Below are 18,955 nucleotides of genomic sequence, written 5' to 3' on the forward strand. Positions count from 1 at the left end.
AAAAGTATAAATTAAATTAAATCCCAATCCATTTGTCCTAATAACTCCTACACAACAAGTCCTCCAAACCTGACTGGTTATATGACAACCAGAGAACGCAACGATCGCGGTTTTAAACGCCTTGTGAAACAGTCAGTTTGGTTATGTTTAGGCACCAAAACTAGGTATTCCTACCATACACTAGAGGACTTTAAAAAGACTAAAGTCTGACCCCACGTAACATCTGAAGACAGTCGTCTCACACCTAACTTTAAAGACTGTCATAACCTGTAAAGACTGGGGATCTTGCAGGGTCACACGTTGCAAGACTACAACTAGATTCGTTGTGGAAAAATGTAACCAAGCTAGCTAGCTACCGCTAGCATTAGCTGGTAACTTAAAGGGAAGTCTGCAGATGTTCTGTTCTGCCGTACTGCAGATGAATGTCTCCAGTACCCGGAGGTCCGTGTTTATCCGCTGGTAAATCTCTATTGGATGACTCGCTACAGAAGGGTTGAAAATATGCAACTTTCCCTCTTTAGCGTTTAGCTTAGCGTGGCGCGATAGCAACCATAAACACCACCGGCTCTAGCCGCTTGCAGCTTCCTGTTTTGTGCTGGAGGGAGCGCACCCATTGGTTGTTGACAATGTTCACATGATTTAAAGGTGCTGTAGGTAGGATTGTGAAGATTCAGGACTTAGCCAAAGAATTTGACCATCGACAACTTCTCAGTCCCTAGGGTTAGTCGCTACCAAGACTTAAAACTTACGATAATATTAAAGACATTTGATTTTGTCTGAATGTCCAGACGGGAGAAAGACTGACTTAAGAAAGCTGGGACTGAGTTTGATGACCAGCTCACACCAAACGATTGAGACAACAACTCTAGCAAGACTCTCAGGATTTCATTCAGATATTCTAAACCTGTCTGCGACGGTGGAATCGCTTGAAAAGCCATTGGGTGTAAGGTCGGCATTAGTTAAGTATAAAGAAAGATTGTGGTTCGGGACACAAAACTGGGTGAAAGTCCTGTGTTTGTTTGACTGATCCACCCTAATTAAATTCAAATGATTGAAATACTCACATATGCAGTGTAACTGCAAATGTGTCTTTTTATCTGTATTGCAGTGCAGACTCTTTAACAACCGAATGATCCAAGTAAAGTGCGATATGAAACGTCCTTTGATGTCTTCATCTCTATGCTAAGATATTCTGAGTCATTGTGTGCCAGGCATATCTGAAGCATGAAAGAACAGTTGGCAGAACAATAGGCCAGTATTTCCTCAGTTGTTATAATCATTTCTCTCTTAGGTGGGGTTTTATTTTCTCAACCCTTTCCTTCGGGGCTCACTGCTTTTGAATCTAAGCTTCATTATTTCTTTTGTATGCTTTATGGCGGCCAGAAATCTGTTAGCATTCAGAGCATATTCATTTGCACATGAAAACCCCTCAGTGGGGCTTTTATCTTGTCTTGGCATCTCTAAAGTGCTTTACTTAGCCAAGGAGAAATATGTCCCGTGCACATGTGCATTTACATGCTTGCAGTGGTTTAAAATTTAAATTAGTATTTAAGGCCACTGATGTTTTTTGCATGTTTGTTGAAAGATACATAGAAACTAGAGAAAAGGGCAGTTGAGAAGGCATTTGTGTATTTTATACCGGAGTTATGTCAAAAATCCGGCCTGTGGTCCTTTGCTGCGTGTCAACCCCTCTCTCTCCCCCTGTCCTGTCTATCTGCGATCACTATCTAATAAAATTAAATAAATAAAAAGCCATAAAGTTGGCAGACCTTCTCTTAAAGGATTCGGATTTGCGTGTAATTCAAAGGACTTACAGAAATCAAGTGTTGCTGTTTTTCCTTCAGGTGTGTGGAACTCCAGAGTACATCGCCCCGGAGGTTATTCTTCGCCAGGGTTATGGGAAGCCAGTGGACTGGTGGGCTATGGGCATCATCCTGTATGAGTTCCTGGTGGGCTGTGTGCCTTTCTTTGGAGACACGACAGAGGAGCTGTTCGGCCAGGTCATTACAGGTGAGCGATCAAAAATTAAAGGTCTGAGTTGGACGAGTTTTATTGGACACATCTTCCTCACCTCTTTACCAAAAATATGTCTCCTCATACCGTCTCTCTCTCCCTCCCTCCCTCCTTCCGGTAGATGACATAGTGTGGCCAGAAGGGGACGAGGCTCTTCCTCTCGACTCCCAGCACCTGATCTCCTCCCTTCTGCAGACCAATCCGCTGGTTCGACTGGGCACAGGTCAGTCAACTACATCACTGGTTCCCAACCTTAAGGGGAAAATCCAATACCTTTACTATAGTTTTCCAATTAGTATTGATGGTATATGTAATCCATTGAAGAAATAAATTCCCCAGGGTGTGCTATATTGACTCAGGAAGCAAGTTCTTTGGTTCACAGAGCCGCGGCAGCTGTGCCTACATGTACCAGGATGCATTGCATGTGAGCGGCGACTTCCCTAAGCACCCCTATCTTTATAGTGAGCAAAATAAACTTACAAAATGTCAAGAAAGGAAAACACAACCGTACACCTTCATCATAAAAACACTTCATTCAAACGGGACAGAAAACAACTTGGTTTTTGTCAAAATACATTATTAATTCAGAGTAAGATGTGAAAAAATGCCGGCTCCACACACTGTATTTTCCCCGTGGTTTCTCTCTGCTGTCCCATTCATCTTTGAATCTTAGCTAAGTTAACCATTCATCTTTGAATCTTAGCTAAGTTAACCATTCATCTTTGAATCTTAGCTAAGTTAACCATTCATCTTTGAATCTTAGCTAAGTTAACCATTTATCTTTGAATTTAATCTAACTATGTTAACCATTTATCTTTGAATTTAAGCTATGTTAACCATTTATCTTTGAATTTTAGCTAACTGGGGTCAGCCCAATGGTCCCACAGCCCTATGTTCCCACATTTCTAAGATTTTTCTTAAAATTAGGGTTAGGGTTCTAAATGTGGGAACTGTGAGAACATAGGGCCTAATTTTGAAAGTGTTTTTTTAGAAATGTGGGAACATAGGGCTGTGGGAACATAGGCACGCTCCCAGCTGACTAAGTTAACCATTTGTGACAATCATTTATTGTCGGTCCCTAAAGCCCGCACTGACTTTGGCAAAAAGGCTTTTAATTTTGCAGCACCATCTGCATGGAATCGGCTTCAGAATGAGCTACAGTTGAAGGAGTTGGTCTCACTTTATTCTTTTAAAGGACCTTGCAGAAAGGCAGTCTGTCTGTCATTGTTTTTAAATTGATTTAGGACCCAGATTTTTTTATGATGACATTGTTGTTTGAATATGATGAGTGAAAGTGTGTCTATGTTTTTACTTGTTATTGTCTTTGTATTTATTTGAAACCACGCTGCTGCCACTTGCCAGGACACTCTTGTAAAAGAGATTTGTAATCTTAAGGAGTTTTTTTTTTATCCTGGTTAAATAAAGGTTTGAATCAATGAAAATTTGTCTTTGAAGTTTAGCTAACTATGTTAACCATTTGTCTTTAAATTTTAGCCAACTGTTTAGACCTCTCTGCTCGCTTGCTAACTAGTTTTAGCTCACTCTACGTGAACCTCTGGTTGGGAATCACTGACCTAGAACACCAACTGTCGTCCTGCCTGTAGGCTCACAGATTTACCCAAATACATCAACTTCTGTCTGGGTCAAAGCGCCTCTGCTCGCTTTAGGGCTGCAGTTGCTTTAGTCTGATCTTTGCCTCCCGGTCTCTCCCCCTCTCATCCCATCCTTCATCCTCTGCCCTCCAGGTGGGGCTTTTGAAGTGAGGCAGCACTCATTCTTCACAGAGGTGAACTGGAACAGCCTGCTCAGACAGAAGGCCGAGTTCATTCCTCACCTAGAGTCCGAGGAAGACACCAGTTATTTTGACAGTAAGTCTACTGCACGGACCGCAGATCCCTTTGAGCTTCGGGAAATATCTTATTCATTAAACCAACCGCAGGGTTTTCTGAATCATCACCGTCTCTGCCACAACCCCCTCAACACAGGGTAACTTCGTTATTATTATTTTTTATAGCTTGAACCCTGTTTTCCCATCTTTTTGTGTCTAACTGACTGATGGGAACAAAAATCAGCAAGACCACGAAAAATAAGCTGCAATGTAACGTGAATGGGCAGTTGCGCACGGTGTTTTAAGCCCCCAATGTCATCTTCCAGGCAGTGCTGCATGGAAGGCACTAGGGTTAGGCAAGGGTTAGGTTAGGGTTAAAACGCAAAGCCGGGATGGGTGCTGTGAGGGGCAAGGGCACAAGGGAGCCACTGGTGTGATTAGAACACTTTAAAACCTCCTTAAAAAGCCAAGTTTGTTATATAAAAAAATCTGTTTAAAAGAAGGCCAGATATTAAAGGCAGGTTGAAAGAACCACTGGACAGGACGGACAGCGGGAGAATAAAACTTTAAATAAAAGGTCACCTCTACACCTGCCCTGGCCTCTCTCCTGGAGACCTTACAAAATAAATAAAATAAAATATGTATAGAGTTATGAAAACATGCACATGGAAAGCATTAGTGTGCAGTTCTGCCTTAAAGTCGACGGTGGGGGCTTAAAACCCCATCAAGCGTTGCACACCTTCAATTTCTGTCCACTAAAAGTGCTGTTTTTACCACTGGCTGACTTGACAGGCTAAGATTATTGCCATAATTAGTATCTGACAACATTATAAAATCCCTACAGAGATGGACCTTTTTGTTAAAGAGTAAGATCATTTTTGTTTAACCAGAAACAGCCCCAAAATCACCACCGCCAAACTCACCAGACTATCAGAAGCCGTCTTGGTTCATATTTGTACTGTTCCAGTAACGGTTTCACCACTATGGTGTGGTTGAAATAAAACCTTAATTCACCCATTTACATGTGGAAATAGTTAGTTTGGCAATGGTGATTTCTGAGCGGTTTCTGGTTAACATTCGTGTTATCTTTCTGTCGACCTGCAACTTTTAGTTTTTCTGGGTCCAAATTTTAAATAAAATAAAAAAATGTCAATGTTTAGGTTGATGATTTTGTCACTTTTTCCGATTATTTTTTTTGTCGATTTCTTTCTGCGCATTTGACGTTTTTGTTGGGTTTTTTCGACATTCTTTCCCCTTTTTTCAACGTTCTTTTATAAAAAAAATTTATTCAAATGCTATAAAATTGAATACAAATAATCAATGAAAGTACTGAACCGATCATTTATTTTACTTGTGAAGAGTAATGGTTGTAGGGAACCATCCACGTTATTTTATTTTTATTTTTTTTACAATTTTTTCGAAAGAAACCCAAATTTCTGATATAGAAACTTTTTGTGAAATAGGTCAAACAGCCCCGAAAACATCAAATCAGAAGCCGTCTTGGTTTGTATTTCTACTGTTCCAGCAATCACCACTCTGGTGTGGTTGAAATAAAACCTTAATTCACCCATTTACATGTGGAAATAGTTAGTTTGGCAATGGTGATTTCTGAGCTGTTTCTGGTTAAACAGAAATTGACGGTGAACAGACGTCCTGTAGGGTTACATTGCAGCTCGGTTCTTGGCTGACAGTTACAGCGTTCTCGCTCGTTACTGGACCAATTTCACTTAGACACCAATACATGGGGAACGAAAAAACACGAAATGACCCTCATTAAGTCTTCCATGTTACCACGATAACTACTGATAAATGTAGAAGAGTTCACAGCTGTTCATATAGGTAAACCTGTCAGTATACAGTGGTTGCTTTTGTCTCATATGAGCCGATGTCAGAAGCCAAAGATTGGTTTAACTACGATAAGTGAGATCAGTAGATGGCAGCACAGATTCACTGAATATTTGCCCGTTGTAAAGCTATGATACCGTGTTACCTTTCCTCAACAGCCCGATCGGAGCGCTACCATCACGTGCAGTCGTACGATGAGGAGGACACCAACGACGACGAGCCTGTGGAGATACATCGCTTCTCATCCTGCTCCCCTCGCTTCAGCAAGGTCAGACCGGACGCTCGCATTCAAACTCGCCTCCTGCTTCTCTTTCGGTCTACGTAGAGAAAGTTTGAAGCGTTTAAAATGGCAATCAGTCAACATAACACAACAATACTGAAGCTGTGTTTGAAACCTCTTTCACTCACTTACTATTCCCTTTATATTAACTAAAATACTTCTAATACGTCCCTGAAACAAACCGAGCACTCAGGAGGATGTTAAAGGTTGTATATACAGCATGTTGCACGTTATTTCATTTCAACTGTTTAGAAACGAAAGCCCGCTCCATTTTTCCTTTTCAGTTTTTGTGGGTGCAGCTTCTCCTCCTCCGGGAAAACACATCTGCGTTGCATTGTGGTATACGGGAGTAAAATGTAGGGTAGCTATATCATATCAGACGGTTTAGGATCTTTGATCGTATGTACGCTCACATTAGCTGTGCATTGTGGGTATTTTATAGTGGACTATATAGTGAATGAAATTAACAGCAGTGAATTTGAACACCACTACAAAATGGCGACCGCGCTATACTGCATAGTGCATTATTTCCAAGATAGGGAACGGTTTCCAACACAGCCGATGTTGACTGTTTGTTGTGTGGCCCTGCAGGTGTACAGCAGTATGGAGCATCTGTCCCAGCTGGAGCATAAAACCCCTGGCGTGACTCTACGGGAGCACAAGGGCCCCAGGGAGGATCGAGTGGCCAAGAGAGAAAGCCTGGGTAGCGTCACCCTCAGGGACAAGAGCTGGAGAACTGGATCGCCCGAGATGTGAGTGCAGCCCGCAAACTACAGCGAAGAATTAACTGTCAGATAAAGTTGCAATAGGTCTGGTTTGTTTAAGAGATGGCTAAATGTAAACTTCGGTATTTTTCGTCATTCTGGACCCTATTTTCCCATGTTTCTGTGTCTAAGTGACTAATGGGAACAACATTGTTATAAATTGGTCCAGTATTAAGCAAGACCACTGCAGCTGACAGCCGTGATGCAGGCTGTAAGCCACTCTTTAACTAAAAGGTCTATCTCTGTAGGGATCCTTTCCATAATGTTGTCAGACATTATAATAATAATCTGAGTCTGTCAGTGGCAAAAACAAAAGGTGCGCAATTGCCGCAACGTTACATTGCAGCTTGTTGCAGCGTTCTTGCTTAACACTGGACCAATTTCATACAAAAAATTCCCATCAGACACATGACGTTTATTTGTACCTAAACTTGGCCTTGTATGTAGACATGCTTTTAGTATATTACTTACTAAAACAGACATTTTAGTGGACAAAATTGAAGGTGCCCATTAACGTTACAACTAAAACTGCAGCCGTCTTTTTTTAATACTGGACCAATTTCAAAGATCGTTGATCCCATCAGTCACTTGGACACATATAAATAGGGAAAACAGGGTCCAGGTTGAAAAATGCCGAAGTTACCCTTAAACCCAACAACCCAAATAAAACACATGCTTTTTTTCCCTTGTCCAAATAGATCTCTTGTCTATCTAGTTAGATCGTTTTCGTGCGTTCGATATGAGATACAGAGTTTCATCGAGAATAACTTTATACCAAAGTACAACGGCTTTTCTTTTCTCAGGAAGCGCTTTTCCTGCTCGGAGTCCTCCTTCACCGAGAGCGACTACAGCCCGCCATCCGGGGCTCGAAGACGCTTCTCCGCCCTCATGGATACACACCGTCTGGCCTCCCCGCTGGAAGTGGACTCGGAGCTGCCGGTCCCCAGCAGGCAGCCTCCAGTGAAGGCCAGAGGGACTTCCCTGGAAGGAGCCATGGGGGCAATCACCTCTCAAGGCGACCTGAGAGCTCTCCTTAAAGATAGCAACGGGCACGCAGCTGGAGGTGAGAAGGGACGAGGCAGCACGACGTCTCTGAACACATTCAATCAATCAAACAACCAGACATTATTATGAATTACCCTATTGATCACTTTGGGGGGGGGGGGATACATTTTGTCCCCATCCTGGATACAAATAGTTGAGCAGAGGCAGGGATATATAGACCAGAAAGGGGAAATCCCACACATCTTACTTCAAGACATCTTTGTTCATTTATTTGCAAACAAGCAATTGTTGTAAATGCTTTCCATAAAACCTGATTGCTTTCTGGTGTAATTGTTTTTTGGTTATCTGATTTTTAGTTTTCTATCTTTTGTTCTTAATTACTATTCATACATTTTGTAATGATCATTCTGGTGATGTCTGGGCAGGGGTGTGGGGTGGGGGAGGTTAGTATGTGTAAAAAGGTAGGTTTTTAATTTTCCTTTTTTAAAAAGAATCAACATTTTGTGACCCTAAACCTGTATTTTGATCACAATTCATAACGAGAGCATTCATGTCCCGTTTGTGTTTCATGTCACAGACAAGTTTTTGAGACCTGCTGATGGGCCGCTGCCTCTACCAGGCAGTGCTGCTGGTCCACAGGGGCCCCGCGGGGCCACCACTGACCTGGTGCTGCGGAGGGTTCGCCACCAGCAGCTCTCAGCTGAAGGAGAGAAACGTAACTCACGGCCAGGAACCAAAGTTATCAAATCTGCATCTGCTACAGCTTTGTCTGTCATCATTCCTGCAGGTAAATGCACTGGTTATATGACATAAGCAAACAAACTGTCTTAAACGTATTTAAGCTACATTTACACTACTACGTTTTCATTTTGAAGCAGCGTTTTGAGACAAAAACGATCTCCATCCACACAAGAGTTTTAGCTGCAGTAGCAGAACTAATCTGTCTGTATTAACCATAGACAGTATATAAACTGGACAAACAGATCCCGTGTCTCTGGACAGAGGTCAGTGAAGGATGTTAGAAGTCACTTTCCCGGTGCTGGCTGAGCGTTACTGAGCAGCCTCCAACTGAGCTTGAAGACGTAGATGTGACGTGAGCAACCTGTCTGAAAGTGTGAAGTCTTCTGGTAGCTGTGCCGAGAGAAATCTCAATCATTCCCAATCTTACAGAGACGGAGAGCGTAGGTATATGTAAGGAGATAACATAGGCACAGGCTAATTACTGATCACTAACATGCTAGTTAACATTAGTCATTAAACCTAAACAGATAATGGAAGTCCAAACTGTCTGTGAGCTTCTCCTGTACTATACGGTAATTCCTCTACTGTGTGACAGTAAGTCTCGTGGTTATGACCCAATCGTTAGCCTATTGTTATAAAAGCGTCTGCTACGGAGCCATAACGTGAGCTACAAGGTAATGGAGCCTTTTATACATTGTCGTGTTTCTTTAGAAATAAACAATGGGCAAATAGTCTTTAAACGCTTCAGATGTAAAGTTATTCTCTGTTAAAGTGAACGGAAGAACTTTTCTCATACTCAAAAATGAATCGATTACATGACAACATATCGTTATGAAAGCATTATTTATTTTATTAAAAGTTAAGAATTCAGAATCCCCATAGGAAATGAATGACTTCCGGTCGTTTTGCAGCCATATCTACTCTGCCAATGTGAAGGCTGCCTTATTAATAAATCCTGTAATGTAACCTGAACTCCATCCCTCTCTCCTTAGTGGAGCAACATGTTGCTTCCCCGCTAGCCAGCCCCATGTCTCCTCGCTCCATCTCGTCCAACCCTTCCTCCCGGGACTCTTCTCCCAGCAGAGACTACTCGCCCATGGTCAACGTCCTGCATTCTCCAATCACCATCCACCGCTCGGGGAAGAAGTACGGCTTCACTCTCCGAGCCATCAGAGTCTACATGGGAGACAGTGATGTTTACAGCGTACATCACATTATCTGGGTGAGAGAGCGGAGCGAATAATACACTTTCTTTCCATAGCAGATTATACATACAATCCAAAGTCAAAGTGCTTTACATCAAATGGTATAATACATTTGAAACATGGAGAGTAATAAACAAACGAAAAGGTGCCAACATGAAAAGGCCTTATGAAATGTTGGTGTGTGTGTGTGTGTGTCTTAGTGGTCCCCTAATACTGTATCTGAAGTCTCTTTTATATAGACCTTAAAGGGTCCCCTAATACTGTATCTGAAGTCTCTTTTATATAGACCTTAAAGGGTCCCCTAATACTGTATCTGAAGTCTCTTTTATATAGACCTTAAAGGGTCCCCTAATACTGTATCTGAAGTCTCTTTTATATAGACCTTAAAGGGTCCCCTAATACTGTATCTGAAGTCTCTTTTATATAGACCTTAAAGGGTCCCCTAATACTGTATCTGAAGTCTCTTTTATATAGGCCTTAGTGGTCCCCTAATACTGTATCTGAATTCTCTTTTATATAGATCTTAGTGGTCCCCTAATACTGTGTCTGAAGTCTCTTTTATATAGGCCTTAGTGGTCCCCTAATACTGTATCTGAAGTCTCTTTTATATAGGTCTTAGTGGTCCCCTAATACTGTATCTGAAGTCTCTTTTATGTAGGCCTTAGTGGTCCCCTAATACTGTATCTGAAGTCTCTTTTATGTAGGCCTTAGTGGTCCCCTAATACTGTATCTGAAGTCTCTTTTATGTAGGCCTTAGTGGTCCCCTAATACTGTATCTGAAGTCTCTTTTATATAGGCCTTAGTGGTCCCCTAATACTGTATCTGAAGTCTTTCCCGAAATTCTGCCTTGGTGCAGAATTCCAGCCACTAGAGCCAGTCCCACAATGAGCTTTCCTTAGGATGTGCCATTTCTGTGTCTGTAGCTATTGAGGAGGAGGGGGGGGGGGGCCTTGACCAACTGCCACTTTGCTCGTTTGAAAGTCATGATGTCTCTCTCTCATGGGGGGCAAATTCTCTGGGCGGGCAAAGCAGAGAAAGGGGAGGTAACCTTTCCCCTTATGACCTCATAAGGAGAAGATTCCTGATTGGTCCATCTGAGCTTTCATTTTCTCAAAGGCAGAGCAGGATACCCAGGGCTCGGTTTACACCTATCACCATTTCTAGCCACTGGGGGACCATAGGCAGGCTGGGGGAACGCATATTAATGTTAAAAAACCTCAAAGTGAAATTTTCATGCCATGGGACCTTTAAAATCCAACAAAAACGGGTTAGAATAGTAAGTAATATACTAAAAGCATGTCTACATACAAGGCCAAGTTTAGGTACAAATAAATGTCTTTTGTTGTTATTGCAGCATGTGGAGGATGGAGGCCCCGCCCAGGAGGCTGGACTTAGTGCTGGTGACCTCATCACTCATGTAAACGGGGAGTCAGTCCATGGTCTGGTCCATACAGAGGTGGTGGAACTGATCCTAAAGGTGACAACTACCTTCCTACAAAACTTACTGTATAAACATTTTAAAATATTACTTTTTTATTTTTAACCTGGACCCTATTTTACCATGTTTTTTTGTGTCTGATGAGAATTTTTTGTGTGAAATTGGTCCAGTGTTGAGCAAGAACGCTGCAACAAGCTGCAATGTAACGTTACTGCAATTGCGCACCTTCTGTTTTTGCCGCTGACAGACTCAGATTATTATTCTTTAAGTGTGTGACAACATTATGGGATGGATCCCTACAGAGATAGACCTTTTAGTTAAAGAGTAAGATCTTTTTGTTTAACCAGAAACAGCCCCGAAATCACCATCACCAAACTCCACCAGACTCCATTTAAATAAACAACACATCTTTCAAAGTCGACAGAAACTAAATAAAATAATAATAATAATATTAAATTGAATTTATATAGCGCTTTTCATAGACTCAAAGTCGCTTTACAGGGCAGGGTAGATTATAAAAACAAAACGAACAAAACAAACAAGATTCAGGCACAGAGGAAAAGGGAGGGGGGCTAGGGATAGGCAGAGGTGAAGAGATGGGTCTTGAGGCGAGACTGGAAGATGGTGAGGGACTCAGAGGTGCGGATCTCTTGGGGGAGGAAGTTCCAGAGCCTGGGAGCTGCTCTGGAGAAGGCTCTGTCCCCAAAACTGCGGAGCTTGAACTTTTGGATGGAGAGGAGACCAGCTGAGGTGGATCTGAGGGACCGTGAGGGTTGGTATGGGGAGAGGAGGTCAGTGAGGTATGAGGGGGCCAGATGGTGGAGGGCTTTGTAGGTGAGGACCAGGATTTTGTAGGTGATCCGGTGGGAGATGGGAAGCCAGTGGAGTTGTTTTAGGACTGGAGTGATGTGGTGCCAGGATTTGGAGCGGGTGATGAGGCGGGCGGCTCAGTTCTGGACCAGTTGGAGTCGGTTGATGTTGGTAGAGCTGATGCTAAGGAGAAGTGAGTTGCAGTAGTCCAGTCGGGAGGAGATGAAGGCGTGAATGAGTCTTTCAGCAGCGGGGGGTGTGAGAGAGGGTCTGATTTTGGCGATTTTGCGGAGGTGAGAGAAGGAGGTTTTAATGACGTGACGGTTGTGAGGCTGAAGGGAGAGGATGGAATCAAAGAGAACGCCAAGGTTGCGGTCCTGGGGAGATGGGGAGACAATGGTGCCGTCGATGGTGAGAGTGGGGTTATTGGTTTTGCTGAGTGTGGATTTGGAGCCGATGAGAAGGAATTCTGTGTTGTCGCTGTTGAGTTTGAGGAAGTTGTGTTGGATCCAGGTTTTAATAGCTGACAGACAGGAGTTGATGTGGGAGAGGGGAGGATTGTGGGGGGATTTGGTGCTGAGGTAGAGCTGGGTGTCATCGGCATAGCAATGGAAGTCCAGGTTGAAGTGGCGGAGTATCTGACCAAGAGGGAGGATGTAGATCCTATCCAAAGCCGTCTTGGTTCATCTTTCCACTGTTCCAACAATCACCACTCTGGTTTGTCTGAAATAAACCCTTAATTCACCCATTTACATGTGGAGATATGCTGGCTCTATACACGCTAAAAGTCCTGATTATTTACATGGAGTCTGGTGGAGATATGCTGGCTCTATACACGCTAAAAGTCCTGATTATTTACATGGAGTCTGGTGGAGATATGCTGGTCTATACACGCTAAAAGTCCTGATTATTTACATGGAGTCTGGTGGAGATATGCTGGCTCTATACACGCTAAAAGTCCTGATTATTTACATGGAGTCTGGTGGAGATATGCTGGCTCTATACACGCTAAAAGTCCTGATTATTTACATGGAGTCTGGTGGAGATATGCTGGCTCTATACACGCTAAAAGTCCTGATTATTTACATGGAGTCTGGTGGAGATATGCTGGCTCTATACACGCTAAAAGTCCTGATTATTTACATGGAGTCTGGTGGAGTTTGGTGATGGTGATTTCGGGGCTGTTTCATGTTAAACTAAAAGGATCTTACTCTTTAACTAAAAGCTCTATCTCTGTAGGGATCCTTTCCATAATGTTGTCAGACACTTAGAATAATAATCTGAGTCTGTCAGCGGCAACAACAGAACTTTTAGTGTACTCTAACTGATGCTGAACATTTGTCCTGTAGGGTTACATTGCAGCTCGGTTCACGGCTGCCGGTTACAGCGTTCTCTCTCAATACTGGACCAATGTCAAAGATTTTTGTTCCCATTAGTAACTTAGACACCAATGCATGGGAAAATAGGGTCCAGGTTTACAAATACCATAATTACTCTTAAATATTTCTGATTGAGATGATTCAGATTAATTTTGCATCTTAAATGTGATTCATATAGATATGAATATATTGTGTGTGTGTATATATATATGTGTATACTCTACAGAGTGGAAACAAGGTGACAGTTACAACTACTCCATTTGAGAACACGTCTATAAAAGTGGGTCCTGCCCGCAAGTCCAGCTATAAATCCAAGATGGCGCGACGCAGCAAGAGGACAGGAGCCAAGGAGGGACAAGAGTACGTTACTTCAAAATAGATGAATCTTTTTTAATTTTATTTTTTTGCCTTTTTATGCTCCTCGCCATATTATTATTTGTTTGTCTTTTCAGGAAGAAGCGCAGCTCCCTGTTCAGGAAAATCACCAAGCAGTCCAACCTGCTCCACACCAGCCGGAGCCTCTCCTCTTTAAATCGCTCTCTTTCATCTGGAGACAGTCTCCCAGGCTCGCCCACCCACAGCCTGTCCGCCCGCTCGCCCACCCAGACGTACCGCTCCACTCTCGCTGAATCACCTTACCTGGGTTAGTGTGGAACGGCGAGAATACAAGTCTCTGTTCATATCTGATTTGACTTTCCTACAGGCCTGAAAACAATCACTTACAGTACGGATGATCTATTTTTAAAAAGGGGTGTATTAAAGGAGAAATCCGGCGCAAAATGAACCTAGGGGTTAATAACATATGTGTACCGAGTCAAAACATGACAAACTGCTCAATGCACCTTGCACTTTGTGCCCTTGATCTGCTTTAGTGAGCACTTTAGTAGTACAAGGTTTTATTATATTTATGAGTAGGGGTATCTGGGTGGTATATTTTAATTTTTTATTAATTTGTTATTTACTGGGAAAGGAGCCGTCAACAACGTGGAAATAAAAAGCCACACGCGGGACGCCATCCCCGGTCTCTGGGGTGAAAGTCCTGTGTTTGACCCATCCAACCCCCCGACCAACCTCCCTACGCGGATTTTTATACTACTCGCTACCGTAGTCATGCTGTGATCACGACATATGCTTACCATTGAAATACATTACATTAAAATTTGTGTTCACCACACGAAAAAAAACGACATAATCGTGTCCTGTTCACGAATCAATAGATTCAATAACGTGACCATTTCACAAACTGCGGTGAGACTAGGTTGGAAATTCAATGTGTACTTACCCCACAGTCCCATTAGCTACAAGAGACAGAGACAAAGCGACAGGCTGCCATTCATTTTCAATGGGAGGGGCCGTTTGCCAGCGACGAGCTCGCTGCTGCCACGAGCAAGGCGGGGCCAAAATAGACAAGAAGTCTATTTTATGCAAATGCTGAGCGATGCGACAAAGCGACAGCCAATCGGAGTGAAGGCAGCGTGACGTAGGTCAGTGGCTCGAGTCGAAGAAAATAATTCAAGATGGCAGAAAACGCTTCAGGACATCATATTTATGTATATATCGGATATGTTATGGCATTTTATCTCATATTTTGTTACTTTTATCGAGAAATAAATACTTTTAAATCCAAAAACATCGTTCTCGTGACTTAACAATACCTCTGAAGTAACTTTTAAGACGGGCTTGAAGGTAGCACCGGAGAATTTCTGTTTACTGTTGCCAAGCAACCAGGAGTAGGCTATAGGCACGCACCAGGAGCGCCCACAAGCGAGTGCATGTCGCTCTCTTTTGTAGCTAATGTGACTGTGGGGTTATTGTGATCGAACATTATTTTCTCTTCTGGTATGTTTTGCACATTCAGGAGGTGCCATGTGCTCAGTGCTGTATAGTTTTATGGATCCAATTTATTTAGTATTAGAGCACTGCAGAATGTGCAGGTTTTTGAAGCTTGAAAAGCTATGAATTAAATATCCTACATGGCTTTAATAGAAAGATGTATTTGATGCATCGTGATATCGAATTGAATCGCTGACATGATAATCGTAATCGAATCGGGAGATCAGTGAAGATTCACGCCTCTATTCACCACATGGAAAAAAAACGACATAATCGTGTCCTGCTCACGAATCAATGGATTAAATAATGTGACCATTTCACGAACTGCGGTGAGACTGGGTTGGAAATTCAATGTTGACTTTTTGTGAGCAAACGTTATCTCCTCTTCTCTCCTCAGGCGCCTCCTCCCAGACTAGCTCCCCAGCATCCAGCACCCCGAACTCCCCGGCAGCCTCTCACCACATGAGGCCCAGCTCCCTGCACGGCCTCTCTCCCAAACTCCACCGCCAGTACCGCTCTGCGCGCTGCAAGTCTGCCGGCAACATCCCTCTATCCCCCCTAGCCCACACCCCGTCCCCGACCACCTCCTCTCCCCCGCCTCTCAGCGGCCACACGGTGGGGAGCTCCAACACCACGCAGACGTTCCCCGCCAAGCTGCACTCCTCGCCTCCGGTCGCGCGCCCACGCCCCAAAAGTGCCGAGCCGCCCCGGTCTCCCCTGCTGCAGCGGGTGCAGTCTGCGGAGAAGCTCGGCACGCCGGTTCTGCCTTCCTCCTCTTCGTCTTCGTCGTCGCCCTCTCCTCTGACGGGCGGGGTGTCGCTGCGGAAGCACAGCCTGGAGGTGGCGCACGGCGACTACCGGAGAGATTCCTTCCACTGCGAGCACAGTCTGCAGAGTCTGCTAGAGATGGAAGGAGAGAACGGACCCGCTCCTCCCTCTCCTTCGTCCTCTTCCTCCCCCTCTCCTCCCATGGGAGGGGAGATCGGAAGCCTGAAGCCTGCCAGGAGGATGGGAAGGCAGGAGTCGCCGCTCAGCCGGGACACTCTGCTCCCGCCAAGAGAGAGAGACACCCAGACGGCAGCGTCCGAGCTCACCGGAGCGCAAACTGCCAGCACGGCTGCTAAAGCTGAGTCCAAGAGCAACGCTGTTGACGCGAGCAAAACTAAACCCACCGCTGAAGTGAAGTCGAGTCCGGCGCTGGTTTCATCCGCTACAGAGGCCAAGCCCAGCCCAGGGGACAAGCCTCAAAAAGTAAGCGATTCAAGTTCGGAGCTAACAACCGTCTCCAAGAATAGTGAGAAAACCTCTACATTAAAGGGCCCGCGACAAGAAGACGGTAAGCAGCAGAGTGTACAGACAGAGGGTGGACCTGCAACTAAAGCTCAGGAGAAGACTGAGGAGAAAGTGAAAGGCGCTACAGAGAAAGGAAACGTGCAGAGAGCATCACCTGCAGAGCAGCCCAAGCCGCGTAAAGGCACCGAGACCGGAGAGAGAGGATGCAGCGATAAAGCGACAGAGACTCCCAAAGTCAAAGGACCTGCTCCGCCGATTCCCACAGAGGTTCAACCCTACGCTCACGGACCCGCTGCTGCCAGATCCAAAATGGAGAAGGTGTCAAGCAGTTACCGCGGGGCCAAGGAGGAGAGAGCACAACTAGAAGTCCTGGAAGAGAATCCCAAGTCGCCCTCGTCTAACGCAGCCTCGCCGTGCGCCAGCAAGTCTCGCCCAATGTCTCCGGGCGATAAAGCCAGCTTTGTCACCCAGCTCACGAGCGTAGCCAAAACAGTGCTCGGGCCTATGAAAGGGGGGCTACAAGAGGGGCCCAAGGCAAAAGACGCGTCCAAGTCGAAGTGAGGAGAAGCGAGGGAACGCAGCAGGAAAGCCCGAGGCTTCATCTGGGGGCGGCCGCCGGGGGGCTCCGACAGCACCCTCAGCAGCCAGCGCTGCCGCCGTCCTGTCCGATAAAGGAAACGTTCGGAGCTCCAAGCATCACTCGTGATAAGAGCGCTTCAGGAAAGAGTCGGACTCTCCCATGTAATGCCTTTTACTGTAGCATCACACTGACATATCGCCAATCAACAGGACTTAGAATGGAGAGGAGACATAAACGCCTGACCACATGACACCAAATAGATGACGTGTGACATGTAGCAACAGTGACTACGTTTACATGCACATAGTATTCCAGTTTTTGCCATTATTGCGAAAAAGACAATATTCAGACTAAGCTGTTTTACATGATCTAATGAAAGTGAATATTCCACTAATACTCCCGTTTAAATACCCGGGAAATCCAGAGTTCTCGCGAGAGTACAATTTGAATTTGCTTAACGAGTCACTCTGGCATTCAGCAATGATACTCATTAACTATGCCCTGGTAGCCGAGCTGCACCAATCACATCGCTGTATCTGATATAGGCGGACCAGAGGCGAGCTAAACAGATGACGACAGCGCTGCGACGTCGAAGTCCTGAATCAGTCAGTAGACATTGGTCGTAGTGTAATCCAAATGCGTGCAGTGATATTTTCAAATGCATGCTTGGTGCCGCCCCTCGAGTTGGGCCATTTTCATTACTCATAGCCAGACCCTTAATCTTTCGGCTTTGGGTCTGGATTTCCAGGCGATAGGCTATCATTTAAATGCAGCCATGAAAAAAAATATTTTTTTCAAAGTTTTCCAGTGGTAGTGGACTTGTCCCTCTTTCATTCCTTCAACCACTTCACGTAGCAATGTTTGTGCATATCCAAGTCTTTCATAATGGTTAACCCTCTGAGGACAAAAGACGCAGTCGTATTCAAAAAAGCGGTATTAAAACATTTAATTTTAGACAATTATTTACTATTTTATTCATACATTACGCTACTTTTGTGAACCGAAGACTTTTGTAAATTCATTTCAAGCAACAAAACTGAGTGTAGGTTTTAGGATTGTTTTCACAAGAGACTTGAGAAATTTCAAACTTTTCAGCTTCAGGGCCTAATTATCTCTTTACACATTGCTCTGGAACAAATTTGGGCCTCACTTTACAGAAAGCGGAGTTTGTTTTGAACATTTTTATATGAAACACACAGGGATCAGGTTATATTTACCTTTTTAAAAATAGAATTTAAAAAGATGTGTAAAAATGCCTTTAGAGGCTTAACCCTTGTGTCGTCTTCCCGTCGGCCATGAACTGGTCCATCCAGGCCAAAAGGGAATTTTGCTTTTTTATGCTTTTACCACTTTTTAAAATGTTTTTGTCACTTTTTTCAACGTTTTGTTTTAAATTCATGGTCAATAAACCTAATTTATATGACATTATACCTAATTTTTGAGTTAAAAAAAAAAAAAAATATGAATTATTTTGACTAATAGTTGAGATCAGAGGATGTTGAGTGAATCAGACTGGCTTATGTCAAAGTTTAGTCAGGATACTGTTTTAAAACCATTTAAACATGATTATTAATTAAATTTAATAAAACACCCAAAATGTAATAAAAGTAATCATTAATTTGACGTGCAAAGATCAGCCATGCATCCAAGTTATTTTTGGCCATTTTGGTTCAAAGAAACTCATGTTTCTGATATAAAAAACTTTGAAAATGGGTCAAATTTGACCCGAAGACATAACAAAGGGTGATTTAAAAGTAGCTGTTTTTCTCCTTCCGACCAGAAATGTGATCTTCTCTTTTGGGCGTGCATCTCTACCTACAGCCCTGCAAAAGGTTGGCTGGTTGGTTTGTGTACAGTAACCATAGCAACGCACAGAGCTGACCGTAAGCCGTAAACAGGCAAGAAGCCGTAAACTGTCCCAAACTGCAGTAAAAACACTAA

General features: G+C 43.7%; 1 protein-coding gene across 1 annotated transcript in view; it reads left to right on the top strand.

The window, feature by feature from the left end:
• Nucleotides 1-18,429, top strand: part of LOC120574496 (microtubule-associated serine/threonine-protein kinase 1-like) — a 91,667-nt gene extending 73,238 nt beyond the window's left edge. Inside the window, 13 exon segments of the mRNA XM_039824835.1 lie at nt 1,845-2,010; nt 2,135-2,236; nt 3,759-3,881; nt 5,845-5,954; nt 6,558-6,718; nt 7,534-7,793; nt 8,313-8,522; nt 9,469-9,698; nt 11,036-11,158; nt 13,535-13,668; nt 13,761-13,951; nt 15,539-16,989; nt 16,991-18,429. Of these exon segments, the coding sequence (XP_039680769.1) occupies nt 1,845-2,010; nt 2,135-2,236; nt 3,759-3,881; nt 5,845-5,954; nt 6,558-6,718; nt 7,534-7,793; nt 8,313-8,522; nt 9,469-9,698; nt 11,036-11,158; nt 13,535-13,668; nt 13,761-13,951; nt 15,539-16,989; nt 16,991-17,140 (3,411 nt within the window). The 3' untranslated portion in view covers nt 17,141-18,429.
• The last annotated feature ends 526 nt before the right edge of the window (nt 18,430-18,955 follow it).

This window comes from Perca fluviatilis, chromosome 15 (genome assembly GCF_010015445.1).
Source record: "Perca fluviatilis chromosome 15, GENO_Pfluv_1.0, whole genome shotgun sequence".
Taxonomy (NCBI): Eukaryota; Metazoa; Chordata; class Actinopteri; order Perciformes; family Percidae; genus Perca; species Perca fluviatilis.